General features: G+C 44.8%; 1 protein-coding gene across 1 annotated transcript in view; it reads left to right on the top strand.

Moving 5' to 3' along the window:
• Nucleotides 1-6,940: 6,940 nt before the first annotated feature.
• ccdc135 (coiled-coil domain containing 135) overlaps nt 6,941-20,131 on the top strand; it is a 70,682-nt gene continuing 57,491 nt past the window's right edge. Inside the window, exons 1-2 of the mRNA XM_055640961.1 lie at nt 6,941-8,018; nt 13,763-13,866. Coding sequence (XP_055496936.1) covers nt 13,769-13,866 — 98 coding nt within the window. The 5' untranslated portion in view covers nt 6,941-8,018; nt 13,763-13,768. The remainder of the gene's footprint in view (nt 8,019-13,762; nt 13,867-20,131) is intronic.

Below are 20,131 nucleotides of genomic sequence, written 5' to 3'. Positions count from 1 at the left end.
GAAAAACCTTCAGCTCCTGTCCTGCTCCTTGTCAGCTGCCTGTTTCTCCCACCACCACTCCCCACCCTCCTCTTTCCACACCACATCATATTAACTGACTGGCACTTCGTCATTTTCATTGCATCTCCACCATTTGTCATTTTGTTAAACAACTTAAAGAATTGATTTGAAAAGCACATTATTTGAAATCAGTGCTGGCTACTTCTAATTATCATGACCTATTTAGTTGATTCAATGTGCTTCTGCGTTTATTTATTTATTTATTTATTATATTGCAAATGCATCATCATCACCACTTCACTTGAATCAATGCTGAATAGTTATTGACAAAAACATAGTTACTGGCATTGTAGCCTCATCCATATCGCCGTGTCACTGACTGTATCTTCACTGGTGTTAATCCAGCTCGCTCACTGTTACTCCATAACCCCTCTCCCCCCAGCATCTTGCATTACCGATTGTACCTTCACTTCACTTGTGTAATCCAGTTCCTTCAAATTGTCACTCCCCAGCACCCTGTATTACTAACTGAATCTTCACTGACGCTAATCAGCTTTCTCACATGGTTGCTCAGTAACTGCTTTCCTCACCACCTGGTGTCACTGATTGTATCACCACTGACATTGATCCAGCTCCCTCAATCTGTGCCTTAAGGGCCTGTCCCACGAGCATGCGACTCCATGCAGCAAGCGCGACCTAAAGGGCCTGTCCCACGAGCATGCGACCATGCGGCAAGCGCGACCTAACATGGTTGCTTGAGCCGTACGGCTCGCGGGGCCGGTCCCACTTCGAACGCCGGAACCATATGGAGTTGTGCGGAGCTGGTCCCGACATCGAGCGGGGCTCTGAAAAACTGACCGTGTTCAAAAATTCCACGCGGCAATGGCCTGCCGGGCCCGCAGCCGCCTCGGACTTCGCTCGAACTTCATGTCACTCACTCGACCTCCGCGCGGCCCCCGCTTCTGGTTTGGTCGCGCTTGCCGCATGCAGTCGCATGCTCGTGGGACAGGCCCTTTAGTATCTCCTCGCCCCCAGCCTGTATTACTAATGAATCCCCTCCCCCCGATATTAATCCAGCTACCTCACTGTCCAGCAGTAGCACACCTCCCCCAGTGCCCAGTATTACTGAAGGTATCTCCACTGGCGTTAATCCAGTTTCCCCACACTGCCCCTCAGTAAACCTCTGCCCAGTGTTACTGACTGTATCTCTACTGGCGTTAATCCAGTTTCCTCACACTGCCCCTCAGTAAACCTCTGCCCAGTGTTACTGACTGTATCTCCACTGTTGCTAATCCAGTTTCCCCACACTGCCCCTCAGAATCACCTCCTCCAGTGTCCATTGCTAGAGATTATACTACTGTGGCTACTAATCCAGCCCTACTAAAATTGTTGACATCACTCAACCATCCCGACCACCGCCAAACTAAAGTTCCATTGGTCTACTGAGGCAATGAAAGAAAATGCTTAAAAAAGTTAAAAATAATAATTGACACATAGCAACAGAAAAACTGTCATCTGCAAACTTACACATCTCAAACAGTTGGTAGAAACTAACCCCAGGAATGAAGGTGGCACTGTGGCATGGCTGATAGAGCCACTTTCAATTCTGGCTTCTGGTGCTGTCTGTGTGGAGTTTGTACATTCTCCCTAAACCCGAGTGGGTTTCCCCTAGGTGCTCCTGTTTCCTTCCACATCCCACAGACATGCAGGTTAATTTGCCTCTTTAAATTAGTGTGAAGGTGAGAGGTGGAATCTAAGGTGTGGGGTATGCACTTAGTTGATGGGAATATGGGGAGAATAGGTTACAGGGAGAACCTGTGAGAAATAGGACTGATCTTTGAGCCAGGATAGACTCACGGGGACAAAATGGTCTCCTTAAGGGTGGGGTCCATTTGAAGAAGGGTCTCGACCCAATAAGTCACCCATTCTTCCCTCCAGAGACGCTGAGTTACTCCAACATTTTGTGTCTACCTCAAGGTGGTACAGAAATAGAACATAGATCAGTACAGCACAGGAACAAGCCACAACGTTTGTGCCAAACATGAAGCCAATTTAAACTAATCTCCTCTACCTGCACATGATCTACAGTATGTCCCTCCAATTCCTTCATAAAGCATGGGCCTATCTAAAAGTCTCTTAAATGTCACTATCATATTTGCCTCCACCACCATCCCCAGCAGCGTGTACCAGGCACCCATCACTCGCTGTTTCACAGGGTTCCATTCCTGAAAGCAGTTCATAAAGGGGCTGTCCCACTGCGGCGACCTAATTGGCGAGTTTAGAAGAGTTTGAAAAAGTGTCATGTTGAAGACCTCCTTTGACTATGTAGAAGACCTCCTTCGACCTTCGACTATGTTGAAGACTAGCTTCGACTAGCTTCGGGAAAATTGGACACCGAATAGTGGAGAGTGAAGACGACCTCCTTCGATCTCCTTCAACCTCCCTCGTCTATGTTGAAGACTATCTATGACTACCTTCGACTACCCTTGATTACCTACATATAACATGCTGACCTACTTTGACTAAACTACGAGTAAAAAAAAATATTGATTTTTTTCCATGGCGACCTTTTTTTACTCGCGGGCATTTTTCAGCATGTTTAAAAATATGCCGCGACCTAGCTGAGGCCTCGAGTATGCGGGGACTACTCTCGAGCATGAAGGAGAGTTACAAAGACCTCCTAGGACCTTATGTCGACCATGCTGCGAGTATGAGTTGAGGGCAAACTCTTCTAAACTCGCCAATTAGGGCGCTGCAGTGGGACAGCCCCTTAACCTGAACTGTTCCTAAGTTGGTAATGAACAAAAGCAGTGAATGGGAGAGGATCACAGAAAAGCAGTGAATGGGAGAGGATCACAGAAACATCTGTGATGGAAGAGTGAGCAGGAATGAGAAGAGCAACCACCAGCCGGTCTCACAGATTCAGTGTGTGAGGGAGTGAGTGAGTCTACTTAGTGCTCCCAGCTCTGCTCAACCCAGCCCCTGATTGTGGCTTTGAGGGAAGAGAAGGCATGTGGAAACGTCCCAATCCCACATGACAGAAGATACCCGCAGACCCACTGGAACCAGCAAATCCAACCCCATTCATCAGACTGGTCTCGCAAATGTTCACTCATACAATATACTAGACGAAGTGGGACCCGTTGGGTCCCATGTTCACACGGGAGGGCTGGTCCCCCGACGCAATATTCCACCTATCCACCAATTCCAATATTGGTGGGGTGGCCAGTGGGGAGGGGGGAGCTTTCTGGAGCGCTGGCATGGGTGTTGTTGGCTGCAGGGACTACTGGTCTTCAGAGGGCTTGTATGGACATTGTGGGCCAAATGGATTATTGGGGTGGCTGCTCAGTCCCTCAAGCCTGATGTGCTGGCAGCTCACTCACCGCTATTCCTTGAAATTCCATTTCAAGCAGAGTGCTAGGCCACCAAATTCAAATCCATTTTCCTACCATTTCAAGCAGGGTGCAAGGCACCAAATTCAAGTGCAGTTTCTTACCTCTTCGAGCAGGGTGCAAGGCCACCAAATTCAAGTGCAGTTTTATACCACTGCAAGCAGGGTGCAAGGCCACCAAATTCAGGTTCAGTCTCATACCATTTCATGCAGGGTGCAACAACACCACATTCAAATGCAGTTTCATACCATTTTGTGCAAGGCCACCACATTCAAATGCATTCATACTATTTCAAGCAGGGTGAAACCACCATAAAACCACACAAAACACCACACTCACAGTTCAGTAGACATTCAGTGTGTTCAGTTGATTCACAGCTCAGACAGAGTCGTGACCTCTCCCTCCCCCATCATGCAGAGACTGAGCCACACTCACACTTCCGGGTTTTATAATCCCTCCCCCTCCCACCGGAAAAGTTGTGGCCTTCATGGCGTGATTGACAGGTGAGAGATTCTCAACATTTCTTAAACACTAATAACACGTTTGTTTTTCAGTGATGGGAAGAATCCTCTGCATCTGATGAGCGGACGGGGAACTGAGTAAGATGGCCAAAAATCACAGCCGTTAGTGGTAGCGTTTTATCTAAAATCAATATAGTGCAAACAGGAAGTTGTCAAACAACCATTTACAGGAGTGCCTTTTCACTTCAACCCAAACCCCTAAAACAACAATTTGCAGGCAGTGCCTTTTTACTTCAACCCAAAGCCCCCAAACAACCATTTGCAAGCAGTGCCTTTTCACTTCAACCCAAAACCCTAAAACAACAATTTGCAGGCAGTGCCTTTTTACTTCAACCCAAATCCCCCAAACAACCATTTGTAGGCAGTGCCTTTTTACTTCAACCCAAACCCCCCAAACATCCATTTGCAAGCAGTGCCTTTTTACTTCAAACCAACCATATTTTAATTTTCAAACCACATTAAGCACACTCACAGTTGAGTAGACTGTCATTTTTGTTCAGTGTTATTCAGACTGTTCAGTGTTATTCAGAGCTCAGAGAGACATGATCCTCTGGCTTCCCCCATCTTACAGAGACTGAGTGAGGCATACCACTTCCTGGTTTTATAGTCCCTCCGCCTACCTCCAGCAGGGGAAGCAGAGAGAATGGCAATTTTTTTAAAACATTAATATCTCTCTGATTTTTCATCAATGGGAAAAATCCTCCGGTCATGGAAGGCGGAGGGGGGCTCTGAGTGAGGTGGCCATAAATGACGGCCGTAAGTGGCGGCGTTCTCTTGGAAATCGCAGCACAGTGGGCCAAAAGCGGTCAAGATCCGACTTTTAGTAATATAAGATGGGAGTGTTCATGAATCAGGCGTTCGTAACCTGGTAAGGACCTGAATGGAGAAACAGTTTTCACCATCTAAGCCTCTCATAATTTGTATTCCTTATTTGCATTCCCTTTCATCTTCCTTCACTTCAAGGAAAGCAAACCCAAACCATTCAGAAGGAACCAACGTGCTGGAGTAGCTCAGCGGGTCAGGCAGCATCTCTGGAGAAAAAGGATGGATGATGTTTCGGGTCGGGATCCTTTACTCTTACTCTTCTTCTGAAGAAGGATCTTGACCTGAAACATCACCTGTCCACTGAGCTTAACCTACTGAGTTACTCCTGCACTTTGTGTCCTTTTATGTATTAACCAGCATCTGCAGTTTTTTGGTTTCTACATCCAGACTATTCAGACTCCCCTCATAAATGAAGCTCTCCATCTCAAGCAAAAGTCCAATCATGTCCTACCTATTGTGTGGTGATGTAAATGTCATACAGTTTTCTTACTGTAGCTAAATTAATATATTATAGTGCTGCACCATGATTTACCTGTTCTTATATTCTATCCCTTAGCCAATGAGGGAAAGCGTCTCCTATGTCTTCTTTACCCATTTATTAACTACTGCTGCCACCTTCAGGGATCCTTTGACCCAAGTTCTCTGTTCTTCAATATTCCTTAGGGCCTTGCCATTCATTGTGTATAACCTAGCCTTATTGGTCTTTTAAGAAAGTCGGAGAGAGAACACAAGGAATTATAGACCAGTTAGCCTGACATCGGTAGTGGGGAAGATGGTGGAGTCAATCATAAAAGATGAAATAGCTGCACATTGAATAGCAGTAACAGAATCAGCATGGATTTATGAAGGGGAAATCTTGCTTGACTAATCTTCTAGAATTTTTTGAGGATGTAACTAGGAAAATGGACATGGGAGAGCCAGTGGATGTAGTGTATCTGGAGTTTCAGAAAGCCTTTGATAAGGTCCTACACAGGAGATTAGAGGACATAATTAGAGCACATGGTATTGGGGGTAGGGTATTGACATGGATAGAAAATTGGTTGGCAGACAAGAAACAAAGAGTAGGGATTAACGGGTCCCTTTCAGAATGGCAGGCAGTGACTAGTGGGGTACCGCAAGGCTCGGTGCTGGGACCGCAGCTATTTACAATATATATCAATGATTTAGATGAAGGGATTCAAAGTAACATTAGCAAATTTGCAGATGTCAAAGCTGGGTAGCAGTGTGAACTGTGAGGAGGATGCTATGAGAATGCAGGGTGACTTAGACAGGCTGGGTGAGTGGGCAGATGCATCGCAGATGCAGTTTAATGTGGATAAATGTGATGTTATCCACTTTGGTAGCAAAAACAGGAAGATACACTATTACCTAAATGGTGTCAAGTTGGGAAAAGGGTAAGTACAACGGGATCTGGGGGTCCTTGTTCATCAGTCAATGAAAGTAAGCATGCAGGTACAGCAGTGAAGAAAGCGAATGGCATGTTGGCCTTCATAACAAGAGAAGTTGAGTATAGGAGCAAAGAGGTCCTTCTGCAGTTGCACATGCCACTAGTGAGACCACACCTGGAGTATTGTGTGCAGTTTTGGTCTCCAAATTTGAGGAAGGACATTCTTGCTATTGAGGGAGGGCAGCGTAGGTTCACAAGGTTAATTCCCGGGATGGTGGGACTGTCATATGCTGAGAGAATGGTGCGGCTGGGCTTATATACTCTGGAATTTAGAAGGATGAGACGGTATCTTATTGAAACATAAAGATTATTAAGGGTTTGGACACGCTAGAGGCAGGAAACATATTCCCGATGTTGGGGGTCCAGAACCAGGGGACGCAGTTTAAGAATAAGGGATAAGCCATTTAGAATGGAGATGAGGAAACACCTTTTCACACAGAGAGTTGCGAGCGTGGAATTCTCTGCCCCAGAGGGCGGTGGAGGCCGGTTCTCTGGATACTTTCAAGAGAGAGCTATGTAGGATTCTTAAATATAGCAGAGTTAAACATAGAAACATAGAAATTAGGTGCAGGAGTAGGCCATTCGGCCCTTCGAGCCTGCACCGCCATTTAATATGATCATGGTGGTGCTGACTCAAGGGGCTGAATGGCCTACTCCTGCACCTATTGTCTATTATCACCTTATTTGATAAGAGTTCCAATCCCATAGAGAGTTCCAGAGACTGCAGTTCCCCTTCAAGTCACACCATCCTGATTTGTAAATATCATACTGTTCCTTTAACAAATAATGTGCTTGATTAATTTGAGTACTATTTTATCTTGCTTTTCCTTTTTCTGTATTTGTGTTTTTCTCATTACCTCTTTTTTTTAAAACTTTCTCTTCACCTATTCAAGGTTAATGTTCTTATTTCTGGAAATGACAAAATTGTGCTATCAAGTTTGCAATGACACTTGCTAGCATATGTCTCCCAATCTTTAGCAATGGGGTGGGATTAATATCATTTGAGAATGGGGTGACAGGCGGTGAATATTTGAATGGTTGGGAAAATAACTAGGCCAGGGTACAAAAACTTTGAACATTTGTGGTTAAAAAAAAAAGTCAATTTGTGGTGACATAGGCGAGAAATAGCTTAACTGGTACTTGGCTGGCGGGATCTGAAATATTGAGAAAGAAAAAAGAGATTAAAGGGAGTTCAAGTTTTAGAAATCCAAGGTGAGGTTGTTGGATAAAATTGTACAAAGTTATGTTTTTGATAATATAATTTGCGATGAAGAATCATGAACGTGTGAAATAGCAACGACATAGTTCCTTCACCTGTCGGGAAGTCAGCTCTCTCTGCACTGTAACTTTATCAATCAGCATTCATTTTCTCTCTCCCCCTCACTGCCTCCCTCCCTCCCTGCAACAGACCTGCCCCATTTTACTCGCCCGCTGAAACCAAGCAGGAAGTAGCTACAAAGCCACTAAACAAATGGTACCTCTCAGTCACATTAAAAATGTTTTACATTTTTTTACCGTCCAAAATAGAGCTGCGATTTCTGTCCTGTTTAGAACCTGAAAAGGGACACAAAAGGCTGGAGTAACTCAGCGGGTCAGACAACATCTCTGGAGAGAAGGAATGGGTGTCGCCTGGCCATTTCTTTCCCCCCCCCACTGAGGAGGGTGAAGAACTACAATTCCCAGAGTGCCGTGCTTGTTGCTCAGGCTGTTGCTGGGGACTCGTTGCCTTCCTATGGTTGCCATGTAAACACAGGCTTCCAGACAGTCCCACAGGCCCTGAGGAGGCAGGAAAGCTTTCCACCAAATATTCATATCGTTTAGGAACACACAAAGGTAAAATATCATTGTTAAATCATTTCAATGTCTTGAATATTCCTTTTCTGGAAATTATTAACTAAGGGATAAGCTAATGGTCTTCGAATAATTCAATAGGGAGGTCAGTGTGAACGTGCTGATAGTTTTTATTGCAGAGCTGGGTTGGGTACTGGTTTTTATACTGTGTAGGAAGGAACTACAGATGTTGGTTTAAACTGAAGACAGACACAAAATGTTGAAATAACAGTGGGCCTGACAGCATCTCTGGAGAAAAGCAATAGGTGACATTTTGGGTCGAGATCCTGCTTCAGCCTGGCTTTTATACTATTTAGTCTGAAACATAGTAAGGCAGGTTTCACAAAGATTGTGCAGTGATAATCAGTTTTATTGTAAATTAACAACTAGAGAATGCTGGAAACATTCACCAGGCTGGGCAGCATTTGTGGAGTGTGAGAGGGGAACAGTCAGTGTTTTTGATGAAAGGTCCTCAATCTGAAACATTAGCTGTTTTCTTTTCTAATTATGCTACCCGACTCATTGAGTGCATTTTCTGTGTTTATTTTGGATTTCTGGTGTTACGAGTCTTTTTACCTTTCAATGTGTTTTATTGATTTCCTTCCTTGAATGATTAAAGTTGTTCAATAATACCCAAGGAGAATTCCCCAGCTTGTTTGTGTATTCTGCTGATTGGTCATTTTTACCTAACCGGTGAGACTGATGGGGGAGGGTGGGTTGCAGGCAGAGACACAGTTTAACATTCGATGTAGAACGCAATGCAGCATTCCCCCAGTTCACACTGATCTGATCTGTATTTATGACTACAGTATCCTGTTGTGCTGCAGCAATGCAAGAATTTCATTGTCCTATCTGGGACACATGACAATAAACTCTCTTGACTTGAATTGGAAATATTAGTGGGCTTGTTTATTGTGGGCTGACTACAAATGAACTGCCATTACATGGAGCATAGAATAGTCTGAAGGAGGGTCTCGACCCGAAACGTCACCTATTCCTTCTTGCCAGAGATGCTGCTTGTCCCGCGGATTTACTCCAGCTTTTTGTGTCTTTCTTCGGTTTAAACCAACATCTGCAGTTCCTTCTTATACAGTATAACACAGAAATAAGTCCATCAGCCAACACTGTCTGTGTCGAACATAATGCCAAGTTCAACTTCTTCTTGTGTATGGCGTGCACATCCTAAAGTTGTAGGACAACTTGTTCTATTTGATCTTATTTGATCTTATTTGATTGCATTCGTCAAAACAGGGTGGACCACGTGAAGGTTGCAATCTTCCACCCCAAGTTCAACTGATCTTCTCTGTACGTCACACACATAGTATGGGGTACATTAAAAATAAATGATGTCGGGGTAGTGGTCAGATCTGGGAGATAGGGGAAGATTGAGCTGTTGATCAGATTCTGATGGGGCAGTTTGGGGTGGCGGGGTTCTGCATTGGGTTGAGAGTTTCAGTGGGTGATTCAGAAGCCATTCTTAGTTTGTGTGCTGTGTTACAGCATCAGAGGAGCATGTGGGTCTTGGAGTTCAGTTGCTCAGAGATTGGCGCCTTGTTGGGTGTGGTGGAAGTTGGAAATTAGGGCTTCCATTAGCGAATTTGTGCGGTTAGAGATGCAGCAGTTGAAGTTGAAGTGTGGCTCAAAGACCAAAGGAAGGAAATGAGGAGGAATTTCTTAAGTCAGTGGGTGATGAATCTGCGGAGGCCAAGTCAATGGATATTTCTAAGGCAGAGATAGATAGATTCTTGATTAGTATGGGTGTCAGGGGTTATGGGGAGAAGGCGGGAGAATGTGGTTAGGAGGAAGAGATAGATCAGTCATTATTGAATGGCAGAGTAAACCTGATGGGCTGAATGGCCTAATTTGCTCCTATCACTAATGACCTTATGACCTAGGTCAGTTTGGAATGTCCCTGGCATGGGGCAGATGGGGCTATCAATGAATTGACACTGTGAATGATTAGTTGGGGGTTGGGGTGGTGCATTTCAGGGGGTTGATAATTCCGGGAGGTGGTGGTGCAGTGAAGGTCTTTGAGACCGGACCTTGTGTTGAGTATAATGGTGCCACTATGGTGATGGTCTGAAGCATTGAAGAATGGGCTTTACTTAGTAAAATTGTATTCCAATATTGCATAACCGCTGGTGGCCCAGCCGCTGAAAGGACTCCCGATGCTGGGGCAACACCACCCGGCCAGAATGGCCAGGAACATTGGGCCTCCATAGAGGCAATAGCGGTGGCCTCAATAGGCCTGACTTTGGGAGAACTGGAGATGGGGACTGGACATTGTGCCTTCCCCCACAGTGGCAATCATTGCGGGGGGGATGATTTTTTTTGTGTGCAAGTTAATATGTTAGTCTGTGTCCAAGATGGCTGTTGGAAGGGAGAGTGGACGGTGGCGCGCTTTAGCTGCCGCTGCTCTCTCTTCACATTGTGTTTTTGATTTTTTTTGTCTTTGGAGCGATTTCTGTCTTTAATTTGTGTACTGGTGATGTCCTTATTATTTATTTTACTCCGACTATAAGTTTTTTCTCTCTTGTTAATCTCTGTAAGGTGTCCTTGAGACTTTGAAAGGCGCCCGCAAATAAAATGTATTATTATTATTATTATTATAGCCAAAGCACCATACGCTTCTTTCGGAAGTGCCCAGGGAGGGTACATCCAGGTCCGCATTGATTCCGTCGCACAGGGAATGAGGTCATGTAATTGATGTCCAGCACAGAAATTGGGTTGAATTCCCAAGTACGATTCATGGAAGGAAAAGCCTGGATTAAATATATCCAGAATAATACAAAAAGACTCAGAGATTATCATTGCAATGTATAATTCTGGGGAAATGCACTTTCAGTCACATAACACCGTATGCTAAAGATGGACACAAAATGCTGGAGTAATTTAGCAGATCGGGCAGCATCTCTGTAGAAAACGGAAAGGTGATGTGATGTTTTGGATCGGGTCCTTCAGACTGATTGTAGTGGGGGGGGGGGGGGGGGGGGGGGGGGGGGGGTTGGTGGGGGAACTGGAAGTGAACTGGAAAAAAAAAAAAAACTTGACAAATTGGGGCTGACAACAGATGACCTCGGGCAAGGAGGATCCCTGATAGGCCGACTGTTGGCTAGAGATGGTGCGAGGCCAAGAGGGATGCATCGTGTCGAACTGTGGAACTGACTAACAGACATTTATTGGGGGAAGTGAGGGAGGGGAGGGAGGTCTTTGTAGACATGACCTAAAATTGGAAAGTTCAGCATTCATACCGCTGGTTTGTAAGCTACCCAAGCGAAAAATGAAGTATTGTTTCTCTAATTTGTGCTCTTGTCAATGGAGGTGGCCCAGGACAGAAAGGTCTGTATGGCAATGGGAGGGGGACTGAAAGTGGTTAGCAATCAGAAGATCCAATAGGCTTTGGCGAACCAAGTGTAAATGTTCGGGGAAACGGTCGTCAAGTCTACGCTTTGTCGTGCAAATGTACAGGAAATGCCCATATCGGGGCACCGGTTGAAGTAGATGAGGTTAGAGGAGGTGCATGAGAACCTCTGTCTCACTGGAAGGACTGTCAGAGTCCCTGGATGGAATCAAAGGAGGAGATACAAGTACAGATGTTGCATTTCCTGCAGTTGCCGGGGAAAGGACCTGGGTAAGGGGTGGTTTGGGTGGGAAGGGATGAGTGAACCAAGGAACTGTGGAGGGAACAGGCTCTGGAAAGAGGTGGAGATGGGAAGATGTGATTAGTGATGGGATCACTTTGGAGGTGACCAAAATGTCAGGGGATGATGTGTTGGATGCGGACGCTGGTGGGGTCAAAGGTGAAAACCAGGGGAACTCTGTCCATGTTGTGCCTGGAGAGAGAGGGAGAGAGAGCAGAACACTGGAACTCTGCAGAGATGTGGGTAAGAGATCCATCCATGACATCCGGAGGGAAAACACATTCACTAAAGAATGAGAACATCTCAGGCATCCTTGTATGGAAAGCTGCATCTTGGGAGCAGATGCACCGGATGAGAGTGGGGGATAGCATATTTGCAAGAGGGAGGATGGGAGTAAGTGTAATCAAGATAACTGCAGGAGTCGGTAGGTTTCTCGTAGATGTCAGTTGATAATCTCTCCTGTGATGGGGACACACTGATTAAGAAAGGGAGAGAGATGAGATAGTCTTAGGTAGACAAAAATGCTGGAGAAACTCAGCGGGTGAGGCAGCATCTATGGAGCGAAGGAATAGGTAACGTTTTGGGTTGAGACCCTTCTTCAGTCTTGGTGAATTTGAGGGCAAGATGGAAGTTAGTACTTTCCCCTGTAAGCACAGGAGATGTAACACCTGTCCTTGTACCTCCTACCTCGACCCTATCCAGGGCCCTCTGCAGTCCTTCCCAATGTGACAAAGGTTCACCTGCTCTCTAACCTCATCTGGTGTTCCCAATGAGGGCTTCTGTACATTGGTAAGACAAAGAATAGACTCAGCGACCATTCCACTACACACTTATGCGTGGTCCCCCAAGGCCTACTGGACCTTCTGGTTTGCTAACCACTTTAACATCCTTTCCCGTTCCCAAACTGACCTTTTTGTCCTGGGAATCCTCCATTGCAGGAGTGAGGCCACGTGCAAATTGGAGGAACTACACCGTATATTTTGCATGGGAAGCTTACAGCCCAATTGTATGAACGTTGAATTTGCCGATTTTCGGTAACTTCTACAAACATCTCCCCACCGTTCTCCTCCCCCTTCCTTCCCCCCCCCCCCCCCCCCATCGCCCCATCCCCCCCTTCTCCACTAAAACTCCATTAACTAGTTCCATAGTTGGTAACAATGTCTCCCTCATGGGTTCACACCGTCTCTAGCCAACTGGCTTATCAAGGAAACTCCTTACCTGTGGTCATCTGTTGTCCTTCCTGATATGTCCTGTATTTTTTTTTTCTCGCATCCAGTCTCCCCTTCCCACCACTACAATCAGTCTGAAGAAGGGCCCAGATCCAAAACGTGACCTATTCATTTTCGCCAAAGAAGATACCTGTTACTTCACGGTATGGAAAGTCATCAAAGAAAGCTCCACCTTGGAGGCAGGCTTACATTCCCCATTCTAAGATGGTGCATGCTCGGTTTGAAATACATTGTCTGCATGGTGAATGTTGTGTGGGAGTAGTATAAATTATTGACCAGTGAGGTTGAAGACATGGTCACTGTTGGAAGTATAAGGGAAATTAGGGATGTGCCAGCGCATCTGTGCCAGATATGGGAGAGTGAAATCTGCGGAAATATTTGGCGTTTTTTGCTGTGGAAAATGATATGTGTTTTCAATTCTGAATGGGTGATAGATGGAAATTGGCTTTTTTTTCCCCATTATATCATTGTCGACATAAATTTCAGAGGATAGTCAGGCTAGAAGGATTTTCAGAGACAGCAAGAGGCTGCAGATGCTGGAACCTTGAACAAAAACAAACAGCTGGAAGAACTTAGTGATTCATGCAGCATCTGCGGAGGGAAATGAACAATATTTTGATAGAAAAGGGTCTCAACCCGTAACATCATCTGCTTTTTTTGCTCCAAGGTTTTTCAAGATATAAAGGGACTGAATACTGCCTGTGAATTAAGGAGCATTTCTCCTTTACTCTTGTGAAGAGAACATAACCAATTTATTAATAATGGCATTATACCACAGGACATAGAAGTAATCTACACCTGGAATCAAGAAATTGTAAAAAACTGTCCAACATTGGCTCCGACTACTTACAGTAACATTTGCTGATTTTTTGTTTAGAAAATAATGGATGTGCTGGAGGAATCAGATGAAGAGGGAGAACCCAAAACTACAGTGGGCAAGAAGAAGAGAAGCAGGTCATATGTTGCAAAAGTAGACCAACTGTAAGTAACGCCTGCTTCTACTTAATAATTCTCTGTACATGTTTTAAATGCACAATTCCCAGAACATAAATGGTCAACATAGGAAATGCAAAGAAAATAAATATAAAGTATGGAAGGTAAAATGGATGGGCAGCATAATGAAGGACATATCAGAAATCTCTTATTAAAACATCAGTGGGGGTTTTTATCTGGAGTATTCATTCTGCGGAGAGGTTATTACAGCCCTAGAGAATGTACAATATTGGTTCACTACAAACAATATTCCTGATCTGTTGATGAAAAATTGGGACTATTGTTGGAACTGCGACAAAGTGATGCAAGTGTTTACAGTTCTGAATGGTTCAAAACAGGTCCTTGGAAACATCAGGTCCTTGGAAACTGACCTTTCCAACATAGGAGAGGTTGGAACGAGAGCAGCGAGCAATGCTCAATAACTGCACAAGATTTAGGAAACGGTGCACGCAAAACTTCACACTGAGAGCTGTGGAATTTCCTCGCCATGAGTGGCTGAAGTAGAAAACATGTTGATGCTCAATGCTCGGTTGGATTAGTTGATATAGAAAACCAGATTGAAAGGCAGTGGCAGTGGGTTGAGGGAGTATAAATCAAATTTTTAACACAAAGGCTGTTTGACCTAGCTGGTTTATGTTTTTGTGAGACTTATCCCATTCTATTCCATCTAACTCAATATCATTCTGAAGAAGGGTCTCGACCCGAAACGTCACCCATTCCTTCTCTCCAGAGATGCTGCCTGTCCTGCTGAGTTACTCCAGCATTTTGTGTCTACCTTCATTATCATTCCTTCTCTTACATAAATCTAAACGGCTTCCATTTGCTTCAACCATTCTATGTGATACTGCGTTTCACATTCTAAACTCTCGTCCAGTAACAAATTAAAGAATAGTGCGTCATGTGGCAAGGATGAGTTAATTCACCAATACAGAATTGTTGAGTTCAATTTCCTGTTTTAATCTCAATATATATTTCTATGTATAATTATTATTAACTATTAATGTATGAGCACAAGGTCTGATTTGGTACTGGAAACGTTCATAAATCTTTATTATTTGGGGAGGGGGTGGGATTGGGGGGGGGGTGTTAAACTTGCATCATCGGCAAAACCATAGATTACTTTCAAGTGCAAAATCCACTCACATTTTCTGATGGTGCAGAGAACTCTCCATGTTTAATTAACTTAAATGAAACAGCCTGTACCTGAAAGTGATACACATGTAAAGCTGGTGCAGAGAAGTGTGTTCTGGGTCCAGAGTGTGGACCCTAACCATGTAAGATTAGATATTATGGTAGTGGCAAGTAGGCAGAAACAATGACAGGTTTTCAGTCAAGCAGTTGCCAGTGTGGGTCTTATTTTACAAAAGTACCTTGCACATACTCACACACATATCCACGAGACTGATAAGGTAATGAATATATCACACGACACATTTCCCCATTCTGGTACTCAGTTCTTAAAGGTACAGTTACCATTAAATACACTGCACTGCTCTCCCCTTAGCAAAGAAAGTAACTTGTAAATTATCCAAACAAGAACAATGTTATAAATGTAATCTGACAACTGGTTCATGCACTCTTTCAGATCTCCTGAGTGGTTTAGGGGGAGTGTTAGGTTGAAGTTCTGAATGAAAGTCAGTTCCAGATCATTTACCTTGTCTCCACCTTCTTGGGAGAATCTGATCTTGCATCAGAACTTGAAATAATTTGAGTCTGATCGATCTGCTACTTTGTCTCTGCTTTGTTCTTGAACCTGTGCATCCCTTGCTGGGATCATATGGTTTGTGTGCACTCTTCTAACGTGTCCTCCAATTTCTACCAAATACCTCCTGGTACTACACACTTCAACTCCTGTTCCCACCACCCATTTGTTTGCTTTGTAAGGGCAGCTGAGAACATGAACCTAATCATGTGCATTGAACCTACGTTCTTTTTGACGATTCTGATCAGATTGTTTGCATTCAACCTTTGGAGACAGGTTCGGTGGAACCAAACTCAGTCTAGTTCTGAGCCTTTTTTTCCCCCATGAGAAGTGCAGCTGGAGTATACCCCGTGGTAGTTTGTGGCATAAGAAACTATTTTTAAATTTCAAAATATACTTTATTTAAAAAAATAAATATATATCCAATACATGATCCTTACAAGACTTCATCCAATATTCTTGGAGGCTATACATACATTCAATACTGTTTACACAAATTTATCCCCCACCCTTGCCACTACACCCTGTCCCCTAGCTCGCTGCTGTGACATATTTTTGAATTCCCTTCAATCATTTATTTCTTGTGAGCTTCTTTGACTATCCCGACTGACCTATTTTGGAACTGCAGCACCAAATGGGGGGGGGGGTGCTGTTGTGAGGTTGTCAGGCTCCTCGGGTAAGCCATGACACGCTAACAATGTTTTTTCTGTTGTTGTGGTTGAACCCATATGTACTACCTCAATCCAATTTGTGTGGCTATCTAATAAAACAAGAAACATATTATTCCCTTGTTCACAAAAGTCCACATGAACCCTCTGGAAAGGCCTAGTAGGCCAAGACCATGTTTGCAAATGGGGTTGGACGGATCTACTTCTATATCTCTGACTGGTGCTACATTTGCTAGCCAGTGCTTCGGTCCCATTGTCTAATCCCGGCCAATACATGTAACCTATGTCTGTGGACGTCATTCCAACAATACCTTTGTGTTCTCTCGGGAGTTCTACAAGGAATCTTTGCCTTAAACAATTGGGTACTACTACTCTGTAACCCCATTCAATACACCCTTGCTCACATGACATTTCATGTCGTCTATTACGATAAGATTTTAGTTCATTAGTACATGGTTTTAATTCTGACCATCCACACAAAGTTTGTTCATACACTTGTTTTAGCACTATGTCCTTCTGAATTTTAGCGGCAATTTCAGCTGCAGTCACCGGAAAGTCATAATCCATTGCTTCTGTCACATAGATAGCACCATCAGTGCCCACATCTGAATCTTCGTGAGGCAAACACGACAATGCATCAGCGATAGCATTTTCTTTTGAGCTGCGATACTCAATGCTGTAGACAAACTGTGACAGGAGAACTGCCCTACGCTGCGCCCTCAAGGCTGCCATTGTAGGTATTGCTGACCGAGGACCAAGAATAGCGAGAAGCGACATGATCTATAACCGGGGTGAATTTCCTACCCAACAGATACTGATGACATTTCTTGATTCCAAATATGATATCAAGGGCTTCTTTCTTGATTTAGTTTAGTTTAGAGATACAGCGCGGAAACAGGCCCTTTGTCCCACCGAGTCCACACCGACCAGCGTTCCCTGTACATTAACATTATCCTACACACACTAGGGACAATTTACACATATACCAAGCCAATTAACCTAAATAACTGTATGTCTTTGGAGTGTGGGAGTAAACCGAAGATCTCGGAGAAAACCCCCGCAGTCACGGGGAGAACATACAAGCAACGTACAGACAGCACCCGTAGTCAGGATCGAACCCAGGTCTCCGGCGCTGCAAAGCAGTAACTCTACCGCTGCGCCACCATGGTCGCCGATAATTTGTGCATAATTACACTCACTTTTCATAAGTGTGTGATGCAAATCCTATAGACTTTCTTTGACCATGTTCCATCAGATGAAATCACAGCTGCTACCCCACAACTAGATGCATCACAAGCTAACTTCAACTTGCGATTTGTATCGTAGTGAACAATAGAAACATAGAAAATAGGTGCAGGAGTAGGCCATTTGGCCCTTCAAGCCTGCACCGCCATTCAATATGATCATGGCTGATCAATGCATCACTGCTCAAGCTTTTCTTACATGCATCATAAGCATTGTTGCTGCTCTTTGGACCATTAATATTTTTCATCCTATCTCAACAATTTGTGAAGAGGAGCTAACTTGTTGCTAACTCGGGTAAGAAGCGTAAATACTGTTCATCATCTACTGCCTGATTGACTACTAGGACAAAGGTAGGACAATAATGAAACAAAGATTTGACAATAGATATTACTAGCAATAGCAGAATATGAACAACAGGGGTTGAGAGGAAAATATAGATCCGCCATGATTTAATGGCAGAGTAAATGGGCTGAATGGCCTAATTCTGCTCCTATAATTTATGAACATGAATAGATGGGATATGGATGAAAATTTGAACACTGGGTAAATCCACAGACTCACAGGGAACATGTAGACTCGACACAGAGAGCAGTGGAGATCTGAAGTCATCCCAGGCACTGGAGCTTTGCGGCTCTAATGTGTTGCCCAGGAGGAGTGAAAGGTCCAGTTGTCTTGGAGGAGTGGTTCGTCCAGGTGTCATGGAGGGAATAAACTGAATGCAGAGCATGGTGGTAAAAATCTGTTTGGTTGTGGTATCATGCAGGAGGTGGCCGAAATGACAGAGGACGAACTGTAGAATGCAGAGGCTGGTCCGAGAGAGGTTGAAATCCAGTTACCTTTCAACGTGGGGTGGGAAGGATGATGGCAGAATCATGGAAAATGTATCAGACATGGGCGACACCAGTTATGGGGGGAAAAAAGACATCTCAGAAGCACTGGTATAGAAAGTGCATTGTTAAATCCGACATGGAAACTGGGAAAATAGAATCCTTAAAATAAATTAGACTAAGTGGGATCCGTTGGGTCCCATGTTCACAAGGGAGGGCTGGTCCCCCAACGCAATATTCCACCTCTCCACCAATTCCAATACTGGTGGCCAGTGGGGGTGGGGGGGGGGCTTTCGGGAGCGCTGGTATGGGTGTTGTGGGCTGAAGAGACTGGTCTCCAGAGGGCAAGTTTGGACATTGTGGGCCACATGGATTATTTGGGTGGCAGCTCAGTCCCTCAAGCCTGATGTGCTGGCAGCTCACTCATGGCTGGTGGGTTGGCAGTTGACTCACGGCTATTCCTTGAAATTCCACTTCGAGCAGGGTGCAAGGCCTCCAAATTCAAGTGCAGTTTCATACCACTTCAAGCAGGGTGCAAGGCATCGAATTTAAGTGCAGTTTCCAACCACTTCAAGCAGGATGCAAGGCCACCGAATTCAAGTGCAGTTTCATACCACTTCAAGCAGGGTGCAAGGTCACCAAATTCAAGCGCAGTTTCATATCACTTCAAGCTGAGTCCAAGGCCACCAAATTCAAGTGCAGTTTCATACCACTTCAAGCAGGGTGCAAGGCCACCAAATCCAAGTGCAGTTTCATACCATTTCAAGCAGGGTGCAAGGCCATCAAATTCAAGTGCAGTTCCATACCATTTCAAGCAGGGTGAAAGCACCATAAAACCACACTCACAGTTTAGTAGACATCCAGTGTGTTCCGTTCATTCACAACTCAGACTGAGAGTTGTGACCTCTCCCTCCCCCATCTTGCATAGACTGAGCCATGTCCACACTTCCGGGTTTTATAATCCCTCCCCCCCCCCCCCCCCACCCCCTCCCACCAGAAGGGTGTGGCCTTCATGGCGGTGATCGACAGGAGAGAGAATCTGAACATTTTTTAAACACTAATAACTCTTTTACTTTTCATCGATGGGAAAAATCCTCTGCACCTGATGAGCGGAGGGGGACTCTGAGTAAGATGGCCAAAAATCACAGCCGTAAGTGGTAGCGTTTTATCTAAAGTCAATATACTGTGCAAATAGGAAGTGGTCAAGTTTAGACTTTTAATTGTATAGATATCTAACTCTCCCTTTGTCACAGTCTGCCCTCGCCTCATTCTCATCCACTTCACCTCCCAGTACTTTTCCACCAGTCCCTCCTTCTCCTCGCCTGCCTGCCACTCCCCTCTCATCAGCCCAACTCTCCTCACCTGTTGCACTCAGTTGCCTCTGATCACCAATTAACCCAGTATATAGACTCTCCTCACCATTCACACAGTGCCAGATTGTTCTCAGCATTCATGCAAGACTCTCCAGCGATTTCCTGACTGACTACACGGATACGAACCTGCCTGCCCCTGACCATTCCTTCCTGTCGTCTTCCCGGATCTCACCTCAGCCTTCTGTCCCCGACCACGGCCTTCGTCCCGTACCTCCTGGTTTCTGTCTGCCTCTCTCCTGGGCTGTTTGGTGTATCCCTGCAACGGCTCCTCGACTTCCTGCCTGGCTTCGACTCTCCTTTCGTCTGTCCCTCGCTGGTTTGTTTGCATCGTGTGTTGGATCTCCTGGTTACCGGACCTTCCGCTACCCCGACTACGTCTCCTGCCTGCCCCTCTTCGGAACCCTCGCTCAATCCTGAGCCTCTGTGTGAGTACGGTCT

The sequence above is a fragment of the Leucoraja erinacea genome, chromosome 9, assembly GCF_028641065.1.
Source record: "Leucoraja erinacea ecotype New England chromosome 9, Leri_hhj_1, whole genome shotgun sequence".
In the NCBI taxonomy this organism is placed as follows: Eukaryota; Metazoa; Chordata; class Chondrichthyes; order Rajiformes; family Rajidae; genus Leucoraja; species Leucoraja erinaceus.
This window is presented reverse-complemented; position numbering and strand designations above follow the sequence as displayed.